The sequence below is a fragment of the Otolemur garnettii genome, unplaced genomic scaffold (genome assembly GCF_000181295.1).
Source record: "Otolemur garnettii isolate 467f Iridium unplaced genomic scaffold, OtoGar3 scaffold00293, whole genome shotgun sequence".
NCBI lineage: Eukaryota > Metazoa > Chordata > Mammalia > Primates > Galagidae > Otolemur > Otolemur garnettii.
The window spans coordinates 137,463-161,467 of record NW_003852688.1 but is presented as its reverse complement, the minus strand read 5'-3'; the positions used below and the strand labels follow the sequence as shown (position 1 = coordinate 161,467).

Genomic DNA, 24,005 nt, shown 5'->3' with positions numbered 1-24,005 from the left:
GGTTCACTTTGCCTTGGCCAGGTAAGGGTGGTGACTGGAGGCAGAGGCAACAGATAGAAACCAGAAGGGACGGCCTTGGTAGTTGTCAGGCCCAAGACAGAGGCCCTGACACAGAGCAGAGCCTCTAATGGTGCTGGGGGAGCCCTGGGGCCCAGTGGATTAGGGCAGATTGGTGTTGGATATCTCTGCGATGATGTCAGCATTGGGAGCTGGGGAAGTTCCAGCTTCTCCCAGACACTGTGCAAGTCACCACAGGGGTCTGGCCCTGGTCCCCAGCAGCACACTTTCTATCTAGATGACATTGGTTCACAGTTCCCATAAAGGGTAACCCTGATCCTGGGGCCCCATGGTGGTGGTGGGAGTAGAGGAAAGCACTGGCCAGTAGGAGTGGGGCTGCCCTGAGGTGTATGCCGTGCAGGCCAGGGGTGGCCTGGACAGAGTGATGAGAGGTGAGCAGATGCAACTATGGGACTAGCCAGAGGGCCTGACTTGCTCTATCATAGGAAGGGGAGAGCTGGTGCTCAGGGCTTGGGAGACTGGGTGGCGGCTCAGAGTCGTAGCCCCTGGGCTAACAGGATGGCAGCTCAGCTGCAGATGCCTGGGGTAGAGGGTGGTGGCTGCGGGCTGTGGGCTGTGGGCAGGTCAAATCCCCACCAGGACTTCTCAAGCATCAGCTGACCTCAGGCCCAGACTGGCCCCTCATGGCCTGGCCTGAGGCCTGGCTTATCTCTCCAGCTGCCCTGTTCCCTGCCTCCTTATCAGGGAGAGTGAAAGGGTGTCAGGGCTTGGAACTCCCACTCCCCCTCTCTGTGGGACAGAGCCCAGGTGCAAGGGGAGAACAGCCAGGCGACCTCTGTCCTGGGAGGGTTTAAAAGCCCCTCAGCCTCTTAACCTCAAACTGACCTTTTCAAACGGCTACAGCATGCAGGCGCTGCTGGTTCTGAGTATCCTGCTGGGGGCTGTCTTTGGCAAAGAGGATTTTGTGGGGTAGGAGGATAGGGAGGAGGGGGTTCTTGGTGGGGAGGTGAGAGGACTCAGCCCCCCAGCCAGTGTCTGAAGGAGACACACACAAGGCGACACAGCCAGTGGGGAGGTACTACAACCACCCAGGGATGGCAGGCTGGTGGGGGACTCAGGCTGAGAAGGGGTCAGGACAATCACCTGAGCTCTGGAGAAATCTGAGCTCGGAGGAGGAATTTTTCAGGAGTGGAGGAAAGGGGAGATCTGGCTGATTTGGGAGAGAGAAATAATCTAGACTGGAATGGGGAGAGTAACCAGTGTCTAGAAGTTTCCAAAGATGGGGAAAGAAAGTGAGAGTGAGTTTGGGCTTCCCATTGCCAAGACTCTTTGACCCCCGCCCCCAGCCCAGAGGACCCAAGCCCTCCTGTGGGATTCCAGGCTGCTGCCTCCCACCTCCATCTGGCGGGTGCCTGTAGCCCGGGCAAGTGCTGCCCCAGGGTGCTCAGTCCCCTTCCCACTCCACCCAGGCACCAGGTGCTCCGAATCTCTGCAGCCCATGAAGCCCATGTACAGAAGGTGAAGGAGCTGGAGGACCTGGAGCACCTGCAGGTCAGAGAGGGAAGAAGGGCTGCCCGAGGCTCTAGGAAACTCCCCGGCCAGCTGTGCCCACCCTGTCTCCACCACCCTCTGTGTCCGACTGTGCCTGGGTTCTCTATCCAGCAAGGAGGCATGGAACTGACCCCTATTAGGAAGTGACTTCAACCTTCCAGGGTCAGACTCTTACTGCCCTTGAGTGTCTGAGCAAAGTGCCAGGACCTTCTTACAGTTTCTTCTGTCTCACTTCTCTAAGCCCCTCCACTCTGCTTCTTGGGGAATTTCCCTGACCACATGGGCGTGATCCAGGCCCATAACTTCCCTTTCTTTCCCTGCCACCCATGTTCCATTCCCAATAATATGGAAACTTCTGGCACCAACTGGTCCTCTGAGGCTGGCCCTGTCCTGGCCTGCTGTCCCAGCTGGTGCCTACAGCCCGCTGTGATGAAGCTGGCTCTTGTCCTCCCCAGCTGGACTTCTGGCGGGGCCCTACCCAGCCTGGCTCCCCCATCGACGTCCGAGTGCCCTTCCTCAGCCTCCAGGCTGTCAAAGTCTTCCTGGAGGCCCATGACATCAGCTATGAGACCATGATCGAGGACGTGCAGTTGCTGCTGGATGAGGAGCAGGAACAGATGGTGGCCGCCCAGACCCGGGCCCTGCCCCTCTCCACTGACACCTTTAACTACGCAGCCTACCACACCCTGGATGAGGTAAGGGCGCCCCTGGAGGCCACTCCTCATAAGTGGGAAGCACTTCACTGTGCCTGGCCCAGCTGGGTGTGCGTGATACCTGCTCTGTGTCCACATGGCCTGCAAGGTCTGGGTCATGGCTATTGCATTGCAGGGTTCTCAGCAGGCTGGGATGACAAAGAGGCTAAGGGAGGCATCTGAGTGCCTAGGTGCCATTAAGGCCATTCTGTCTTTCTTTCCCATATCAGATCTATAAATTCATGGACACACTGGTGGCCGAGCATCCAGACCTTGTCAGCAAGATCAACATTGGCAAGACCTTTGAAGGTCGTGACATTTTCGTGCTGAAGGTAACGGACACTCATGTGTGCATGTCTACGGGCACACATGCAAGAATGAACCCACGCTTGGCACCCACATGTGCGTATAGGCTCCCCCAGGAAGTCCACAGTCTCGGGGAACACACTGTTGTACGTACTCCCCAGGCAGATGCTTGGAAAGGTCTGAATTTCCATCCTGGGTAGGGGCGTGCACTCATGTCCACACACAATTTAAACTTTTAGGTGACCCAAGTGTTTCCAATCAGGTGTCACACTATGGAAGGTACTGTGAAGTCTAAGCAGGCCAGATAATTCATTTTGTTAATGAGAAAACACAGAGAGCTGTCTGAGCAGCAGGGCAGGGCAGGGCCTGGGGCCAGGCTGAGTCACAGTCACTCTGAGCTGGAGCTAAGGGCAGGAGACCAGGCTCTGCAGCAGCCCATGTCCGCCTGAGCCTTGGCCATCCAAATAAAGACTGCCTGGAAATATGGAGCAGGTGGCCTCTAGTCTAGGCCAGGGAGGGTTCCCCTTCAGGGTGGTGATGTGAGGCCCCAGCTGTGACATTGTTCTCCCGCCTCCCGCCTCTTCTCCAGTTCAGCACTGGAGTGACCGATCGTCCTGCCATCTGGATTGACACCGGCATCCATTCCCGGGAGTGGGTCACCCAGGCCAGTGGGGTCTGGTTTGCAAAGAAGGTAAGACCAGGGAGGTTAGGAGGGCTCTCTCCTAGAGGGGTCGTGATGTCCTAGGTCCTCATGAGTCTGGGCCTCCCCTTCCCCTGGCAAGCAGAGGTTACAGAGAGTGGCCAAGGGAAGGTGTTTGCTGCTCCAGTTTGGCAGATGCCAGGCTTGACCCACACCGTCCCTCTGCCCCTCTAACCCCCTAGATCACCCAAGACTATGGGCAGGACTCCACTTTCACCAAAATCCTTGACACCATGGACATCTTTCTGGAGATCGTCACCAACCCTGATGGTTTTGCCTTCACCCATAGCAAGGTACAGGCCTTCTACTGTCCTGGGCAGAGGAGGCTGGGCCTCTGGCCTCTGAGCTCTACAACCTGCTCACCCCTAATCTCAATCCCTTGAAGTCGAGGGAGGGGTAGACAGACCTATCCTCTCTGATCCAGTTTTCCGAACCTTGGCATGACTGGACATTTTAGGTGGGGAATTCCCTGCTGTGGGGCTGTCTTGTGTGTGCAGGGTATTAAGTAACATCCTAATCTGTGGCCTATAGGATGCCAGTAGCACTCCCCCATTCCCAGTGGTGACCACCAAAAACGTCAAGATTGTCCCCAGTTGAGACCCACTACCTCAGACTTTACTTTCTAATCCTACTTTTATTTTTATGGCAAGTGAAATGGGGCCGGGTGGTAGTGGGGGACACCTCATGGCTTCTTCACCACATACAGCCTTCTGGCCAGCACCACCCATGGTCCTCCCCATTGTCTTTCTCCTGTAGCCCCCGTGTGGATCTTCCTTCCTGACCACCAGCTGAGAGCTGTTCATGGTGTGGCTAAGCCACCCGTACCCCTCCATCAGGGGGACTTTACATTGAGATTAACCTCACAGGGAGCCCCTGCCTCTGGCAGCCCTCTCTGCTCCCTGCAGGCTCTGAGCCCCTGTCTAGCCCTGGGGTGGACTCAGGCCTGATGCTCATGGCGTACTGGGGGTGGCTAACCCCTCTCCTTCCTCAGAACCGCATGTGGCGCAAGACTCGATCCACCACACCAGGCTCCCTCTGTGTTGGAGTGGACCCCAACAGGAACTGGGACGCGGGCTTTGGGAGTAAGGCCCCAAGAGATCTGTGGGGGGAGGGTTTCCATTGAGGGGCCTGCCTTATCTCCCTGGTTCCTCTACCAGTCTGTCCAAGACTGGCTGGGAAGGCAGGACCCCAGGTTATCAAAGGCTTTGGGCCTATCCTTAATTCAGGTGTGTATGTGAGCCCTCCTGTACCCCACTTCACCCCCAACTCCATGCAAAGAACTGGAAGCCACGCTACTTGCCCTCTGTCCTCCCACAGTGGCTGGAGCCAGCAGCAACCCTTGCTCAGATACTTACCATGGCAAGTCTGCCAATTCTGAAGTGGAGGTCAAGTCCATCGTGGACTTCGTGACGAAACATGGGAAAATCAAGGCCTTCATCTCCATCCACAGCTACTCCCAGCTCCTCCTCTATCCTTATGGCTACAAGACAGAGCCAGCCCCCGACCAGGCTGAGCTGGTAGGTGCTGACCCTCTGCTTGTCCTAATGCCCTAAAGGCAGCTCTGAGCAAGCCTAGACTTTCACTCTGATGGGTGACCTGCCTACAGAGTGCCTCATACCCCTTCCTCACACGGACCTCCCATGATGGTTTGGACTAGCTTTACTTTCTATCTGAAATTGAGGCATAGAGTGGTTGAGTCACTTTTGTTATGCAGCAGAGTGAGGGGGCAGAGATAGACTTTAATCTTGCAGCAACAGACTTGGAGTAGCAGTGTGACCAAAGGCCAGGGAGGTACTGGCCAGATACCCCATAGGGTCATAAGATCGTCACACTGCCAAGCTCTAGGACTGACCCTGCAGGCTGAGCAGGCTGAGCTCTGTGCTTCTGCAGGGCGCATGCTTCTGGGCCATACTGCCAGCCTCTGGACTACCCTGGCCATGCTGTTCCAGGGCCTGGCAATGACAGGTGGCCTTGTTTGGTGTTTCCTCCAGGATGAGCTCTCCAAAGCTGCTGTGACAGCCCTGGCCTCTCTGTATGGGACCAAGTTCAAGTATGGCAGCATTATCAAAACAATTTGTAAGTGGCCATGTAATCTCTCTGGGTGGTTATGTGATAAACATCAGGTGGGTTTTCCTGGCCATGGGAGGATCTCTTATGGAAGAAATAGCCAAGGGTTCCCAGATTGCTTCCTGGACAAGAGAACACTGCCTTCCACTCCAGCTATGCTTGACAACTGCTGGTCAGGGCTGTTTTGAGGAATAGACAGTCCTTTTTACTGACATGAACTCTGCCTCCTTTGATACTTTCAGACAAACATGTGAATTCCTCTTAGAACTCTTGTCCCCTTGTCTTGGGGTTAAGTCCGGCTTCTTACACACATGGGGTGAGAGTCCTGGTGGGATATGTAGATCACTGAGAAATTCAACTTCAAAAACAGTTCTCTACTGCTCAATTAGGGAATATGCCTGATCTTTCCCCCACTTACTTATACGTGCCCTGCCCCAAGAAGAGTATTACTACATCAAAATGAAATTGATACATGTGTTGAGTACCTACTATGCACCAGGCCCCGTTTCATGTGCTTGGGATACTGCCTTGAATGAAGTAAGCAAGGGTCAGGAAACTTGCATGCTAGCCAGGGAGACTGAAAATAAATGTAAACAAGAAGTGATACAGGTAGGTGATGACTCAGACTAGACCAGGATGAGGGGATCAGGCATGCTGGGGGTAGAAGTGGGGCAGATGGGCCTCACTGAGACAGTGACGTTTGTGGTGTTGAGGGAAATGAGGGCAGAGTCTTCCAGGCAGAGGAACTTTCTAGAGCCAAGGCCCTACTGTGTGATGTGGCCTGGGTGTTGCGGGAATAGCTAGTGGACCAGTGTGGCTGCATCAGAATACTTGTTGGTAGAAGTAGAGTACAGGGACTTAAGGGGGAGGGCTGCATGCACACCTCATGCACTTCCTGCCTGAATGTCCAGCTTTTAGTGGGCAAGTGGGTCACAGTCATACCCGGGGATGAACTTGCTTTTGGACTCCAGGCCTTCTTTAGATACTGTTTCAACCCTGAGTCAAGGTTTTGCTTTAGTCAATCTTACCAAGTCAAATTCAGACCTGCAGCCTTCCTCCTTCTTCCCTGCTCAGTTCCAAAGTGGCTTCATCACCCAGTTAACTGTGAAGTCTGTGGAATTTCTTTTTAAAAGAAAGCCCTGGGGCTTTTGCTTTGCCTCTGGCTCTTTGCACTTTCCCCTACAGACTGGGGTCCTGAGGGAACAATGCCGGTTACCCAAGCAGAGAACTCTGGTATATTTAGAACCTTCACTGAAGAGGCTATTGGAAGGTGGCAGTCTTCAGAGGGGCTTTTGCAATTGCAGACTTTCTTGCAGACTATCCCCCAGTGAATAGGAGAACTGTTGCTGGTCTCTTCTTTGGGCCTCCAGCAGGAGCTTCCTGGAAGCCAGGCTGCTTGGCCAACAGCAGCGCTTAATAGACACTGACTCCAATCAGCATTGCACAAGACACTGGGCTTTGGATAGAGTTGGTTAATTCAGCCTGTGTAAATGCCTCCAAAGTGAATGACCCTTGCTCTTCTCTACTTTGCTCCTGCTCCAGATCAAGCCAGTGGAAGCACCATTGACTGGACCTACAGCCAGGGCATCAAGTACTCTTTCACCTTTGAGCTCCGGGACACTGGGCGCTATGGCTTCCTGTTGCCAGCCTCCCAGATCATCCCCACGGCCCAGGAGACATGGCTGGCACTTCTGACCATCATGGAGCACACCCTGAATCACCCGTACTGAACTGGCCCTTTGGCACCGTCCTCTTGCTCCACCCAGACAACTAAATAAAGTTTGAGTGTACAAGGAATAGAACCTTGGAACAGATAAAGTGTGTCTGCATTTTCAAGCCGGGGCAGAAGTGATTTAGTTCCTGCAGGCATCACTGGAAATGTGTGGGTGGTTGGACTAGATGACCCCTAAAGTCTCCTGCATTCCAAGGTCCTGTGAAGTTGCATCCAGTGGCATCTGTTTTAATTAGACCACCCTGAGCTCAGCTCATCAGTGGGGTGATTTGTTCATACCTTAGCAGCAAGCAGCGGCCACAGCTGCTAACCAAATGCCCAACACCCCACAGTGGTGAGGAATTCAACATGTACAAGAGTCTAGGTAGTTGTGTCCATTCATCTACAAAAATGATAACCTGGAGTATAATCCTGGTGGCCACTGTTATCTGAAATAGATGCCATAGCCAAGTGAAACAGATTAAGCAAAATACGCTCTTTCACATCAGAATTAAATCAGAAGAAAACAAATGGGCGAAATGAAATCATTTACTGAAGATAAAGAGCAAAACCGCCAACCCCATGACATTTTATTATGTCACAGAGACTTCGCATTTATGGAGAGGAGTAGTTCACTCTTTGTTTGCCACAGCCTTCCGAGCATCTTTGGTTCTGTCTCTGCCCCTTTGTCTGTTCCCATCACCACTACACCTTCCTGTTCCCCCACTGAGACCCTCCATGGCTCTCAGAATTTGGCTTCCCGATGCCTGTGATAGTACACTTAGTGGCTAGCACCACCATACACCATACACAAAGCATTGGATATCCCAATGTTTTTCAAAGCCAGAATCTCCCTTTTGTGTCTTCCATATCTCTTCAAATGGTAACGTGTGGCAGGGGGTTCCTTCCACCGAAGTCACTGGGGAAATAGGTGGGAGTGGATGAGGGGTGTGGCAAGGATGGTGTCTTCTCTCTGCTGTGGCCCGGTCAGGTTTTAAGATGCATCTAGCTCCACTGACTTGAGTCTTTACCGAATAAAATGGCCTGAGGTCATAATGCCTTTTTTTTTTTTTTTTTTTTTGAGGAATAGGAGGAAATTTTAATCTTGGAGTTTTACTTTAATACTGTTTTTGCTACCAAACATTTTTAAAAAAATAAAAAGAATCAGGCTGACTATACATAAGTATGCGTAAGTACTACATACACATTGCATACATAAACTGAGACATATGTAAGTTTAGAGACAAGGGGTGTTTCAGTCTCTATAGAAAGATGAGCTAAAGATCTCATAACACTTTCTTCGAGTTATCTTTTGGAAACCATTTCTCTTCAATCTTTGTGACAAGAGATTGTAGATAAATTGAAACCCATTTTGACTGCTTAGTGCAGGCAAGTAGGATGCTGATCGCTTTATCTTTTAATAAAGACTGATAAGAGAAAATATATTAAGTTACCATAAAAATTTATCATTTTACAAAACTGTATAATCTAGAGCTGGAGGGTAGAATTGCTTGATTTAAAATTAACTGTGCTCCCTGATAGCAGAGACTATCTTGTTTGGTATCCAATCTCCAACACCATTAATAGTACTTGATATATAGATGCCCAACAAATATGGGCATCTTCGATGAGACTGTTCTCTATTCTATTAATGAATTCATACATTTTATAATCTGTGTATTGTAGGCTTGCTGAAAATAACCATGTGATGTTCTTTTGTATTTCCAGAGTTGTAGTTCAGAAAGTAAAGCTCTGAGAAAAAAGAAAGCTGCAAAGTCAAGGTTATGAAGCAGAACACAAATTGCATGAGGGCAGGGATTGCTTTGTTTTGTTTACCACTTAATCCTCACTGCTTGGTCAAGTGCATGGCACATAGTAATAATATTTATTAATATCGATAGTAAATGTTTGTAAATGGAGACATGAAAGCTGTTATTTTTATTTTCAAATGTGGGAAGAGATTTACATCTTGTTCTCAGATACATATTTTTTACAAATCTAAGGCTAAGATGTTTTAAATTTATAAATAAAAATCATAAAGCTAAAAGAAAAGAATTTTGGAAAATATTGCAACTTATATGAAAATAAGTGTTAATAACCTCGAGTGGTTAAAGTAAAAGTATTAGGAGTTAAAAAACACTGACACTTAAAAAAAAAATAGGCAATTCCCCAAAAAAGAAACACAGAGTCAAAGTATAAAAGATACTGATCCTCTGAGTGATTTCTTGTACATTAAAAAAATAAAGATAACATTTTTCTCTCATCAGATTGGCAAAGAATAAAAAAGACTGACAACTCCAGTGCTATCAAGGGCGTGATAAAATAAGTAGTCATGTGCTGATGGGGGGTAAATCTGTACCCCCTTTCTGGAGGGCAAACTTGACAATATAAATCAAAATTTTAAATGTATTACCTCTTTGATCCAGAAAATCTACTTGGAAGAATTTATCTTATAAAAACACTTGGGTAAGTTCCAAATATGTACGTACGAAATTGGGATAATTAAAAAAAAATAAAAAGAACCTAACTAATTATCAGTATTGATGCTGATATGACACATCCACACAGTGAAAACTCATGAAGCCAGTAAAGTCTGGTTGACAAGGGAAAATGTTCTCAAAACACTAAGTGAGAGAAGCTGGCTGTGAGATGGAAATGTTCTAAAATTGGGTTGTGTTGATGGTTGCACAAATCTGTAAGCTTCCTAAAAGTCATTGAATCATACACTTCAAATGGGTGAATTTGATGGCATGGGATTTATACAATTTGGTTGTTTTTTAAAAGAAGAAGCTGGCTATAAAATAGTATGTTGAACACACACCCACTGGAAGGATAAATCCCCCAATAATAATTGTGACCAACCCAGCAGTGGTGGTAGTTTTCTTCTTTGTACTTTTCAGAGTTTCTTACAATGAGCTTTTATAATGGGGTATATCATCTAACAACCCCAAAGACCGAGATATTTCAAATACACCCGATAACCAATGTGTGAAGTTACCTAACATTAAACATCTAAATGACCGATCTTAATTTTTGCTCAGATTCTTTTTTATAATTTGTCTAAAATCATTTCTCTGTTCTGGCATCGCATCTTACCATCTTTCCCAGAATACTGCAGTTGTCTAATCTTCAGAAAAATTTACACTCCAGAGAAAGATGGAAGCAGCAGTTACTACCAAGGGAAGGGATTACTCGGGTCCCCCAGTTGGGAGCCATCCCCCATTCTACACTCTGCTATAGCTCAGATGAAAATTCCCAAGAGCATGTTCTGCTCATATTTAGTTCCTGTAGCAATCTTGGGTATTGATTATGTTAATGTCTATTCTCCAGAGCCTTTCAAAAATCTTTATTTTTGAATGATTTTTTTTTTACTTTTTACTTAGACCATTATATATGGTTTTCAGTGTGGCCTGTGGCCCAATGGTGGTCCTGAGGCCACCATCAGGTAGTCTAGTAGTCTACTTCTTTTAGGTCATCTCCTGAATTAGCACTCATACATGTGGGTAGTTTTCTGGCTTTGGCCTAAAGTTAAAATTGTAATGTCATTGAATACAATCCAGATATGACCTCACTGGTCCCTCCTGCAGTGCGGGCAATCCATCATTCTGGCAACTGTTTTGCAAGGGCAAGCGGGACCAGTGGATCTGAGGACACACAGGGAATATTCCTCTAAGGACCACAGAAAACATCATTCTGTGAACACACTAAGACCCAGACAATGCTTAGAGGAAGCTGATAGGACTGGCCACAGTATTCAAACCAGCCAGATCAGGAGGGGCTCTGAGAAAAGCAAAGGGCACCCATCAAATCTGGAAAAACTGTCAAAGGGTAATGAATTCTTCCCCAAAGCTTTTAGGATCTGCATTAATTTGGCAACTCAAACAGTGAGCCTCATCTAACAACCCCAGAGACGGAGATTGCCAAAGGTATATTGCCAAACTAAAAGCAGAAAATTAAGCCTTCTGTTTAACCACAGTAGCGGTGTCAGCAACATTTCTAGAAGAGTGCTGCTGAAGGACTGTGCTGACAAGAGACTGAGTTTGCCTCTGTTTCCCCCAAGAACCCAGTCCTCTGACACTGGTAAATTCACACAACATATGTTTCAGCCTAAATGAGAAACATCACCACCGATCAGACACAAATTATATCAATATAGTTTATCGAGTAGTTTGACCTATCAGGAAAACACCCTACTTTTTCCCCTACAATCTAATTAAAAATTGGTAACTCGGATTCCTTAAGGGGTACCTCTCAGGGTGTCTATGAACCAACAAAATAAACTCAGAACCCTTGGAGCACCTGTCTTTAGAACAGGACACCTGACACAGACCGGGGAAATGTGGAAATGCAGATTCCTGGCAGCAGATGTTTCTGTTCCTGAATTTATCCTGCCTTGCATGCAGGCAGGAGGAAACTTCTCTGCGGAATCACGGATGACTAGGACAGAGGGAAACCAACAGCCAAGGGAAAGTCACATTTTCACTGGTAAATTAAAGGCATGACCAAGGGAGGACATGGCTGTGCTCCCCAGAGTGGGGAGACATGGGGCAGTGACTTAAAAGAACGTCCTCTGGAGCCACAATTCTTGGGCTAGATCCTGGCTTCCCAATCACCTCACTCAGTGGCTAAAGGTGAACCTGAGTCATTTAATTTCTGCCAGAACCTCAGTCTCCTCTGAAAACGGGGGTGCCTATCTCACAGCACTGTCATGAGAGTCAAAGGAGTCAAACCCTCAAATGAAGAATCTAGGAGCACTGCCTCACACATAGGAAGCTCTCCATAAATGCTGAGGAGTATTATTATCTGGACATCTTTTAAGATTTGAAACAAAAGAGAAAAATTCTGCATTCTTTGATGGGGATGGTGTGTAACCTGTACTTGATGAATTGTGAAGGCTGGCAGATGACAGCCAGACAGAACTACACCCCCGACAGTTCCCTGGCCACCTCCCGCAAAGGGGGATCTAAAAACCTCAGGGTATAAACGCCTCTCCTACAAATGCAGGGTGCACATAGGGACAAAAGAGAATGAGCTTCCTGGATCTCCAGAACGGCAGACCAGCATCGAGGAGCCGCCGTCACATCCAGATCTCAATCTTAACAAGCTCAATTCATTTCTTCACAAACACTTATTAAGGGCCACTGTCATAAGGTTGGTGATTTTCACCCTATAGGAGATTATAGTCGAAATAATTTCCGAGAGAAGACATATTGATAACCTTTAAAAAATGTAGTCCATCAGTCAATAGCATTTAATAAGTGCCCTTTGCTTGTGACACATTTTTCCTCAGGACATTACACAGGCAAAGAGAATTCGCCTCTGCATTCAGAACAAAGAGGATTAGCTAGGAGAGGGAGACCATGAGGGGGATTGCAGAATCACACACACACACACACACACACACACACACACACGATCATGCACCAAATCCTATTCTGTCAGAAGGAGGACAATTTCCATCATTACATGTTTTATGCTCTAAGTCACCTGTGTATCAATTTAAGGATGCCACAATAGTAATTTCAATAATTACTACAAGCCTAGGTAAATATTACTGCCCAAATGTAAGGGAACACTTTGGAAATGTAGCATGTCTTATTTAATGCTCTTCTGTGAAAAACATATTTGTTAATCAAAAAATTAATTTAACTGCATATATGTAGTCAACATGCTCACACAATTAAACTGCTGAATTATAACCCACATTTTCTGATATTTCTTGAGAAAAAATAATCATTATGGAAGTTACAACTTTGAAAATGTTATGAAGAAAATAAACACGCATTAAAGACAACTGGGAATATTTTGGAACTGAAGAAAGAAAGGTTCTCAACGATTACCTACAGAGCAGAACAAGGAGGTAGTCATGGGCTGAAATCCAGTGGACAGAAACGAATTATCCCCTCTAAAAAGTCAGATAACATAAAAGACAGAATCTATAACCAATAAACAACACGACAGAAACCAAAACCAACACAAGAAAAATGACCTACATATTTCTTCCTTGCCTAGGACTCTGATTTCACAAGGGAATTGGAGAAAAGAAGGTTTTTGTTTTGTCTTCTGGTTTCTTGGTGAGTAGCCTAAAGTCTTAAGAATATTTGTATAATCTAAATAGCACCACAGGAAAAATCCCTGAGCAACTAATAAACCTTATTTGTTCTCTTTTAATTCTGATTTATACCACGTCCAATATGATTGTGCTGGTTCTGGCTTTCTACTAAAAGGTAAGAAATAAATCATTCTATGCTTTTTCAACAGATTGAGCCTGGTGATATTACAGCCGTGGATGTTTGTTTTGTTTTCAAATGAGTAATGCCGCTTTCACCTGCCTGTCTCCCTTTTGATTCTCTTCTTTCCTCTCCTCAGTTCTTTCTTATTTCCTTTCCCTCTCACTTTCTTAAATACACACCCCGTTAACGCATTTAACATATTACTTAAACTCCAGTCATCACTATTGTTCAGGTGGAGCTGTAACTTGGGAGTCCTAAATCCCATGCAAGGGCGGCTAGTCAACCCCGGAAACACGAACCAGAAGCCAGGATACACCGTGAGGTGCCATCAGTCCACCCGGGCATGAAGGAAAAGAAAACCCCAGGCCTTCTGACTAGAGGGCTATGGTCCCTTACCTAATTGTACTGATCTTCTGATTCTTTTATAAAAGAATATATGCCTCTTTGGAGGATGAAGCACAAAGAGGTACTCTTTCAAAACACATCCAGTCTCCTGTGGCTCCCCCAAATCATCTCGACAGAGAGGAAGAGAGAAGTTGGCAGGTTTCAGCATATTAATAGCCAATGACAAATTAGTAACTATGTGCTTTAATCTTCAGCATTCACAATTGCACAAAGTATCACGGATCATTCAACTATACATGTCAATTTATCTATGAAGAAACTATTAAGGTACAATATTAAAAGCAATACCTCAAGCACGTAAAAAACTGTCTGATAGTAACACTTAACACACAACGCACAGAATCAGAACAAGTGTTTTGAGGAGTGGATGTTTAAAATCCTTACCAATGTGGCAAAGCACTATGCAGAAATATAAATATATTCAACCTGCCAGATCTTTCAGGTAAACACACACCAGTTCTAATGGATTTGGCTAAACTGACTTTCCACATACAGTGGTTTCTAACACTCTGATGTGTTTGATGGTGGGAACGCAGAATCAGTATGAAGAGAAACTATCATTTACTTTCAAAATTCAATCAGGTGGGGAAGTCTAAACTTATGACTAGTTAACTTCAAAATGGCATAATCAGAACTTTGTTACAGAGAAAAATATTTTTTCCTTAAAAATGTGTATGTGTCAAAATGGCTAAAAATCTTGTCCATGCTAGGGGAAAGTTGAGTGTGGAAAAATGTGCATTTTTCTATCTATGCTATAAAGAAAATAAAAAACCAGAGCATTTTGGCATTAGTAAAGGGCTAAACTAAGTTCTCAGGCCATAAATTTATGGGGAAACATGACAGGCTCCTCATTAAAGCTATATGTACGTTGGCTGAATTTTATACAAGATTCTTAAATCTTGTGGAAAATTGGGCACGGCTTGACAGCTGAACAATGTCCCTGGTTTGTTTGATTTCTAAAGCACTGGAAAATGTTGCACTTTGGAAATCAAGTAGAGAAGAACACACTCTAAAACAGAACTGAGCTGAATCTGAAAGTTATTTTTCCATATGTCTCTATGAGATATTTATTACGTTTATTTCTCCTACAAACATAGCCTCCATGCTAGGAATACTGTGGTCCTTTTTTTTTTTTTTAGTGGAAAGAAATAGTACCGTTAAGGCAAATCTTACCCAGCAGCAGTAACCAGCAGGATAGGCAATTTTCAGGTGGTTTTTCACAAGCTGGTTGCCATGACAAAGAGCTCAATTTATTCCTTAGTCCCTTATCACAGCTACGATCACAGACCATAAAAATTAACAAGCCTCTTTTCCTTTTCCCTGTAATTTCAGAGTCCCTCATCCTTACCTGAGGTCTTTTGTTCCTCCAATTAAATGGAATGAATGTCAGTCATCTAGCAATTCAATTAATGCTGATTCAAAATTCCGGCCAAAACCAGAATCTATAATCACAACTTCCTAATCACAGCTCAGTCATGAGAATGAAAAGTAAGCAGGAAATTGCACTAATTACTCAATTAGACTAATACTGTATTTCTAAGCAGGGGCTTCAGGGGTTGTCAGTCCTGACAAAGGACTTCCGGGTCCTCCTCACCTTGTGTGCCCCCAGTTGTGTGACTGAAGCTGATATTTTCAAGTGGCCATAATTTCTATCCATCTAACATGGATGAGCCCAAGCTGGGGAGAGAAAATTCACAACTGATACACCGACCACAAGCGAGACCCTGCTTTGATAGGTGTTAAGGGGCTCTTAACACAGACCTGTACGATGGCCAGGGCTTTGCTGGGAGAGGGCCTCCTCCTTGGTGTGAAGACAGCTATGCACACACCTTTCTGACCCCAGGAAAATATCTAATAGAGTGTTCAGTAAGTGTGCAGCTACTCTACTAAACCTTAAAATTGAGTGATGCTTACAGGCACTAGCTTCCAAATGCACAGCAGAGCCTGTGCCATGCTGGGCAGAGCGCAGAGAGCTCCTGAGTGAGGAAGCCTACACACAGCTGGAGCTTAAGACTCATCCACACCCTTGGGGACAGCTTCTTGTGCCAAGTCTACCTGGAGAATCCTTCATGAAATCCAGAACAGTGTATGAAAAAAATGATTAGGAAGAACATACCGGCAGATGTGACTGGAGTATTTACAAAATAATACAGTATAGACTAAGCAAGTTGGATTTTTTTTTAAAGCCCCCACTCTCAAATTAGATTCTTTTTTCCTTTTCAGTTTCAAAAGACTTAAATATTCTATAAACAATAAGGAGGGTACCACAGCCTGTCACTTGCCTCTGATTTTTGTGGTCCCCTGTCAAAATCCTTCCCATGTTGGCTGTGGGGATAGGAATTGGACACAGGGAGATGGGAAGAGGGCCTGTCCTACAAGTCCCCAGTCTTTCCTCTGCAGCATTTTCTGAAAATGACCAAATTGGGAACTGTGCAGGGGTTCCAAAAAGAGAAAAAAACATTTATTTGACTAAGTGAGACAAAGTCTTTACTTCCAGGGTTTGCCTTGCTGGTGTCCACTGCCCAGTGAGCGGGGGTTCGAGTGGCTGGCAGGGCCCCCAGCAGGCAGGTTCTGAGCACTGCGGGCACTAGACACCTTGGAGTCTCTTCCAGAAGAGTTAACTTGGTTCAGCCGGCCTGAAAGGAACAAAAGAGCAGGAGCAGAGCTACAAAACTGATTCCAAGGACAATCCGCCAAATATACTTTTAAGCTAATGAAGTTCTGTCTACAACCACTTTTAATCGGACGAAGTCCTGTGAGGAATCTGCTTTAGGCCAATGATGACCTACTCCTTATCCTTCAGGTCAATTTGAAGAAGGGGGCAGGGATGGAGGGAAACCCAGACAGCCTTTTTCCTTCCTCTTTATTACCCCCAACAAACCCAGTCTGTTCCTTCACTCCCTCCTTCCTTTGTAGAGAGGTGCAGGGTGAGGAGCAATTAGTGGAAAGAGAAGAGAAAGTAGCATGACACAAGTAAGGGAGGGAGAAGGCTCTCAGCAGTTTACATGTGCCCAAAAGCAGCAGAAAGAAATGAGACCTTTCCAAGAAGGAATCTGCATGGCTTATGCTTAGCTTCTCAACTTTGTCTGAGATGAACTATTCTGATAAAGTCTCTTCTAGAAGTCTGTGCTTAGTGCCTAATTCTTGTGGCTATCTGGGATCCCCTTCACTGTCCCCTCTCCCTAGACCTGTAACACATCCTCCCAAATATTTTAAGAATGTGAATATAAGAGATGAAGCTTTTCATATGAGGTAAGGTTCAAAGATGAAAATCTTAAGTTCCACAGAAAACATTAAAGGTCAAAATATCTTACTAGAATTTTCTGTGGGACCCTGATCCTCTTCCAGATAATATTTTATCTTTTTTAAGTCTTCTGGGGTAAATCTCCATTTATTCTCAGCGGGTAGGGGTGGCACTTTGGGGCTGGATCGTTTCCGGGCAGAGCCAGGAGGAAGGGCCTGCTGGCAATGTGCTGGTAGGGAGCCAGTAATCAGTCCTTCTGGGAATTTCTGAGATAAGACTTTTAGACCTAGGTTTAGAAGAACATCAGAAAAATCAGAATTAACAACGTGAGGCTAACCCAAAACCTGGAAAGCAGCCTGCATGTCTTCTAATCTTTGATCACCATGTTGAGGCCAACACAAGGATATGAAATCTTTCTTAACTGTTTTTCATCACTGAGCAAGTTATACCAGAAAATGTCAGTTGTTAACATGGGCTTCTGGAGAATACACAAGAAAGCCTTTTGCTCACGTCTTCAGCATTAGGGCTTTCTTACAGAGCCCTGAAGCAACATCTTTATTATAGGAATTAAAAGCACGTGCTGATAAAGCTAAGGGGAGTTTCACATAACTCGTGACTCAATCTGGGCAGCATGGTTTTCTTTTTCCAGAACACTAAATTCTGAGCACTGAGAGGAAAAGGGTGATGGACATGGGCTTGAAGGAGTGTGAGTCCAAATATCTGCCTTTTAAGTCCCAAGTAAAGTTACAGCTTTGCTCACCTCCAGAAAGCATGAAGAGATTTTCAAACCCCCGCTCGCACATGGTAGTGGCTGCCTGACTGGCCAGCCTTTCATCGTCGTCGTACAGAATGATGATCTTGCCGTGGGCGTTTTTCTAAGAGTCAGAGGAGTTAAAGTTCCATGGCACTGAGCTGATGCTCCTAGACTATAAGGAACCCCCAAGGAACAGAGGGCTGGCACCTTTCTGAGTTCTCAGGAATGGTGGATGAGCCTCTTCATGCTATCATACCAGCAGTTATCAGATTACCAGATTTTTTTTCCTTGTCATGAAAGCCTCACAAACTAGTCTTCTTTTCTTTTACAAACACATGTCATGATGGTCCAAGACAGGACTACTTATTACAGACGTTTACACCCTTTAGTTCTACTATCTCTACAATTCTGGAAAGGGAATGTTACAATCTCCATTTTACAGACAAGGAAATGGAAAAACTTCTATGTCTAATGTGTCCACTGAAGCCTTATTTATAGTAGTTAAAGATGGCCGCCACCTAAAAGTCCAACATACAGAATGTTTAGTAAATTATAGTAAATCTGAAGATGAGATACTATGCAGCATCCAAAATGGGGTTTACAGAGAACTGTTTTAACACGGGAAATACATTATAAGGAAATGGAAAAAAGCAAGGTACTAAATTATATATACAGCATGATTTCAACATTTTTTCCCCCACTTTCTAAAAACAAAAACATAAGGGACAGTCTGAAATAAAATATATCAATAATATAATAGGAGCTATTGCTCAATTGTATAGTTTTTAGGAGATTTCGATTTTCTTTTTATATTTTTCAATATTTAAATTATTTTCTACTTGTACTTTTTTATTTCAAAACATTAAGCGGGTATAAATGTTTTAGGTTACAGGGATCATTTTTGTAATGCTTGAGTTCTGGCTATAGGTGCGCCCACCACCTAAATAACCTTCATAGTACCCATTTGGTTGGTTTACTCCTCCCTTCCCCACTCCCCTCTATTTGCTTTCCACTGAGTTTTACTTCCCTGTATGTTTTTTAATAAATGAAAAAAAAAATTAAAATTTTAAGGATAAAAAAATTAAAATATAAGAAAAATATTACTTTTTAAGTCCTACTGGGGAAAGCTTTTGGGGAGGGGGTACTCTTAGGATTAATTCTCAGTGGATCCTAACTCTTAACCTAATGTTTTTTTGTGCAATGAAATATGGTTTGGAAGAATCTGTCTTAATAGAGTCAGATTCTCCGCAACAGCTAGGAATCCAAATTCTAAAAGATGCTAAGCTGATTAATATCAAAGGTCTGTCAGAATTTTTTTTTTTACCAGGAGCATGACTCATGATAAATTTGGTTCTTACAATCTTCATACTACCCAACCCCTTAAAAAGCAACAAAGGATACATATTCAAGAATATCATTTGAATAAGGGTTCATTGTTCTAGACAGAGTTGCAATTGGGTAACTGTAAGCTGCAAAGAGAAGAAAAAGTTTAGGAAGTCTGTGGTTCTCTTAGTACAACTTGGCTCAATTCCCAGCTAGTTTAAAATCTAAGAAAAATATATTTTCAGAATCAATGAGCTATCAACTTAAGTAGTTTTGTGAAAGAAAAGAAACAGGATCCTATGAACAAAGTACGAAGCTTCACTTCACTGTTTCTGACAGCCATCTGTGAACACCAGCAGCTTCTTCCAGAATACTAAAGCGGAGCCAACCCCATAGGTCTCTAAAATGGATCCAGCTAACACACGGTTTCCTCAGCTGCTGACCAAGCCTATGGTTCAAGCCTGCTTGGTCTCAAGGACAGACTCTATTCTTGAGTGTGAGTCACTTGAAAGACTTCTCTCTTACCTCCAACAATGTGGCACTGCTGGTAAGAATCTCTATCACGCACATCTAACAGCAGGAAGGGGCAGTCAGGATAAGGTTTGTCTTTGGTATTGGGCTCTGCTTTCTTCACTAGCCCTTTGTCCAGATCCAGTTCCCCAACACCACTGATGACGCTGCAAGTGAAAAAGTAGGTCAGTAGAAACAAGTCAGGGGTTGGTGGCTTAAAGGTCAAATGTGTTTCTTTAGTACAGTGAGATGAGTGCTCAATATTTTTTCGAAAGATGCTTCAAAGAGAAAGGAAAATGGATATGGTGCCTTAGTTCTACCTCTGAATGCAGGTCCTATGGATTCCTATTCTATCACACTGAGCCCCAAAGAGAAGATCCATGCATCCCACTCACCTTCAGATAATGCATGTTAAGTCATTACATGACTGAGGGGGCAGAAACTGTAGGGCATGTGCTGCCTCCAGCAGCAAGGGCAGCATCCAGAGAAAGAAAGAGGGGAACAGTTAATCCAAAGAAATCTGGAGGAGTGTAAGAAAGCAGACCAAAAGGGGAAAGAATAAGGTTTCCAGTACAGGAAAACGGAAGTCTGTGCTATGTATATGTCCTATCAAGTACTACTAAGACTTTATATATTTTATATACTTTTCTAGCAATCTATTCACTGTAGATATTGAACCTTAATATTTCCAGCAGTTATCTGCACCTACTTCCATTGTGCAGGTTATAAAGTTGAGGCTTTTAGATTTGGTGGCATTCATAGACTTACCACTGACAGTTCTGTTTCTAAGGTCAGTAAGTCACTAAATTGGTCACCATCTTAATATCATAAGGAAGACATGGTAAAAACATAAACCAGAGGAGAAGAAAATTTACTTGATATGAAACTGCATCTGCAGTGGAAGTTCTATTGGCCTATCTCTTGGATAGAATTTTAGAGTTCTTTCACAAAAGTAGCTATGATAATGATGATGATGATGATGATGATAACACTGATGATAGGAATTCTTGCTCTAGTAGAACTGTTTTACCAGTAGGAGGGATGGATATGTGCTCAATATCAGCACTGTTTTATAATCAATAGTTAATATTTGTGAGAAAGTACTGCATGGAATAAAATCCATGTAAATCCATGGGATAAGAAAGACCATGCCTCAGAAGAAGTAGAGAAAAAATAAAATAAAAATTAAAAAAAAAATCAAGGCCAAGTGCTGTTTGACTCTCCTCTGCACTTTTTAGCATCAGAGCACTGTGTGTAGCACTGGAACTCTAGACAGGGTAATCATAAGCTGCAGCAGACAGAAAAGGGGTGGCAACTGTATCCTCTGATCGTACTCATAAAGCTAAGTCCTAATAACAAACTTATGCATAGGAGAGAGACGACTGGAACTGAGAAGTGAAAACTAGTACTCTCTTATTAATATATTCTTACATTAACTCAGTAAGAATACTGTGAAAAAGGTTTGGGAGGTAGCATTTATACAGAGAAAGTAGAAGGGCTGGGATTAAAAGGTGGATCTTTACTACTGTCAGTTTTGTTTCTAAGGTAAATAAATTACTGAAATTGGTCTCTAGATTAATATGAAGGTAAAATGCAGTGAAAGTATTAACCAGATTAGAGTACCTCTGAAGAGTTGAGCGACTGGAGTCCCCTGCTCCTGTGTTGTTTATGAACTGGACAGGGCTAGGTGACTGCTCACCCAGGCTCCCTTTCCCGTTGGTCCCTGCAGTAATTTCAGCATCAGGGTCCGAAGTTGCAGAATCATTATCTAAAATTTGCAAATGAAGAAATAATTAAATTTAACCTCAAGTTTTCCATTTACTTATCAGGCAGTTCCACTGAAACTAAGTCAAGAAAAGGAAATCTTATCACCATTATTAAATTGTTCTGAAAGTTTTAATGCACAGGTTCTCAAAATGTAGTGGACCCTAGGTGTCTCTAAGATTCTTTTGAGGGGTCTACAAGGTAAAAACAATTTTCATAAGAAGTTACAATTGGGGGCTCGACGCCTATAGCTCAACCGGCTAAGGCGCCAGCCACGTACACCTAAGGTGGCGGGTTCGAATCCCCAGCCCGGACCCGCCAAACAACAATGACGGCTGCAACCAAAAAATAGCCGGGCGTTGTGGCGGGCGCCTGTGGTCCCAGCTACTTGGGAGGCGGAGGCAGGAGACTCGCTTGAGCCCAGGAGCTGGAGGTTGCTGTGAGCTGTAATGCCACGGCACTCTGCCCAGGGGGACAGCTTGAGGCTCTGTCTCAAAAAAAAAAAAAAAAAAAAAAAGTTACAATTGGGGGGGCCCCTGTAGCTCAAAGGAGTAGGGCGCTAGCCCCGTATGCCGGAGGTGGTGGGTTCAAACCCAGCCCTGGCAAAAAAAAAAAAAAAAGAAGTTACAATCGTTGGATTTTTCACCATCAAGTTTATATTCACTGTTCATAAATATGGATGTCACACTAAAAAAGTTCTAATAGAGTGGTTACAATTAATAATTTTATTAAATCTCACCTTGTAGTAAGTACATGCCTTTCTAATGTTCTATGTGATGAAACAGGGAGTCCACACACAGTTAAGTTTGCTACATACCAAATTTCCAGGGTGTTCTCAAGGAAAACTGTGATGGTAGAGTTGTGAACAGAACCAGCCAGTTTTGCCATGAACACCATTTTTACTTGGAAGAAAAGTTGACAGAAAACCTGTGATTACTTAGACTTATGTACTTGGCAGACATTTTCTCAAATATGAACTAAATGAGCCAGTCATTTCAAGAAAAACTACCGATGGTATGTGGTACCAATGATTAAACTTTGAGTAAAACTTAGAATTTGGGAAACTGTATTTGCCATCAGGAGCTAAATGAAGTATGGAGAACTGCTTCCCCACACTCAGACTTTTCTGATAACATAATAGTGATATTAATAAATGTGTTTTTTTGATAGAATCTAATTAAATGTGTTAACATTTGGGAAAATCTTCATAACATAGAGAGCCAGTGTGTTCCAAGTGACCAATGCATGATTCATAAAATTATGCAAGGGTAAAAGATTCATTCAAAGCATGAGATGACTAATCAATTTTAATATAACAGAATATGAAATCATTGATATGGTTATAGATTCCACATTACAGCCAACCTTTAAGAAACTACCAGCTGTCAAGTTTTGGTGCAGAATCAAAAAAAAAAAAATCCACAATTATCTTCAACGTAATATATATATAGTACTTGTAAAGCTAAATATATATACATATATATATATATTCTCCTCCTTTTCCAACTACTGGTCTGTGTGAGCTGGATTTTCTTCTTATATTTCAACCCAACCAACATATTGTAACAGATTGAATGCAGAAGCAGGTACGAGAATCAGCTGTTGGTATTAAATCAGGCCTTAAAGAGATTTAGGAAATACATAAACAACACCATTCCCAATAAAATTTGGTTTGGGAAATATAGCTATTTTTCATAAAAATATATTAGTTATGTTTGCAATAACTTAAGTCTTTTTATATACTTAAATAAATAAATATTGATTAAGTTCTCAGCTTAAATTTTTAACACACTAAAGATTAATAGATATAATCCACATAAACCAAAATTTTGGGGGGTTCTCAATAATTTTTTTTTTTTTTGAGACCGAGTTTCACTATGTTGCCCAGTAGAGTGCCATGGTGTCACAGCTCATAGCAACCTCCAACTCTTGGGCTTAAGAGATTCTCTTGTCTCAGCCTCCCAAGTAGTTGGGACTACAGGCGTCCACCACAATGCTGGGCTATTTTTTAGTTGTAGTTGTCGTTGTTTGGGAGACCTGGGATGGGTTCAAACCCGCCAGCTCTGATGTATGGAGCTGGCACCTTAGCCTCTGAGCTACAGGTGCCCAACCAGGTTCTCAATAATTTTTAAGGAAGTAGAGGAAGACTAAGACCCAAAAGTTTAGGAATTTGCTGTTCTAACCAACACAATGAGAGAAAGAGCCTAGTTATTAAAGAAGATGTTAAACATTTAACTTGCATATAGTATTATAATATACCTAGAAACTGTAAAAGAATACTATGAGAATAAGGGCAACAAACATATGGTTAAGATTTAAAAAATGCTAATAAAATTATTTTTCCAATTAAAAAGTAACATGAAAAAAGTCTAACTTACAGTAACAACTGTAGCTATAAAATATACTCTTCCTAGAAATAAACCTAAAACAAATGCAAAGGACTCAAAAACTTATAGATCCTTTATAGGACTTACACAGATTTTACTTAGAGGCCTTAAAGAAGACCTCAATGAAGAGAGTAATGTATCTTGTACGTTCCTGATTGGGCAACTAAATGTAAAGTGAAGTTAATCCTTTCCAATTTTTAAGCTCAGGATTGCCTAAGCTCAGCAGTTTGAGACCAGCCTGAGCAAGAGCACCCTGTCTACTAAAAATAGAAAAACTAGGCTCGGCACCTATAGCTCAACCGGCTAAGGCACCAGCCACGTACACCTAAGGTGGCGGGTT

At 43.8% G+C, this 24,005-nt stretch overlaps 2 protein-coding genes across 2 annotated transcripts in view; one reads left to right on the top strand and one right to left on the bottom strand.

Annotated features, from left to right (window-relative positions):
- The first annotated feature begins 794 nt into the window (after nt 1-794).
- Nucleotides 795-7,142, top strand: CPA1 (carboxypeptidase A1). The gene is made up of 10 exons (XM_003803312.2): nt 795-987; nt 1,488-1,569; nt 2,025-2,264; nt 2,492-2,593; nt 3,157-3,258; nt 3,450-3,560; nt 4,259-4,349; nt 4,585-4,784; nt 5,259-5,343; nt 6,877-7,142. The coding sequence occupies exons 1-10, from the start codon at nt 923-925 to the stop codon at nt 7,062-7,064; spliced, it is 1,266 nt and encodes a 421-aa protein (XP_003803360.1). The 5' UTR covers nt 795-922; the 3' UTR covers nt 7,065-7,142.
- Nucleotides 7,143-16,127: 8,985 nt separating this feature from the next.
- Nucleotides 16,128-24,005, bottom strand: part of CEP41 (centrosomal protein 41) — a 52,736-nt gene continuing 44,858 nt past the window's right edge. Inside the window, exons 6-11 of the mRNA XM_012813721.2 lie at nt 21,138-21,282; nt 19,530-19,681; nt 19,083-19,150; nt 17,688-17,802; nt 16,998-17,213; nt 16,128-16,319 (exon numbers count right to left, since the gene is read on the bottom strand). Coding sequence (XP_012669175.1) covers nt 16,171-16,319; nt 16,998-17,213; nt 17,688-17,802; nt 19,083-19,150; nt 19,530-19,681; nt 21,138-21,282 — 845 coding nt within the window. The 3' untranslated portion in view covers nt 16,128-16,170. The remainder of the gene's footprint in view (nt 16,320-16,997; nt 17,214-17,687; nt 17,803-19,082; nt 19,151-19,529; nt 19,682-21,137; nt 21,283-24,005) is intronic.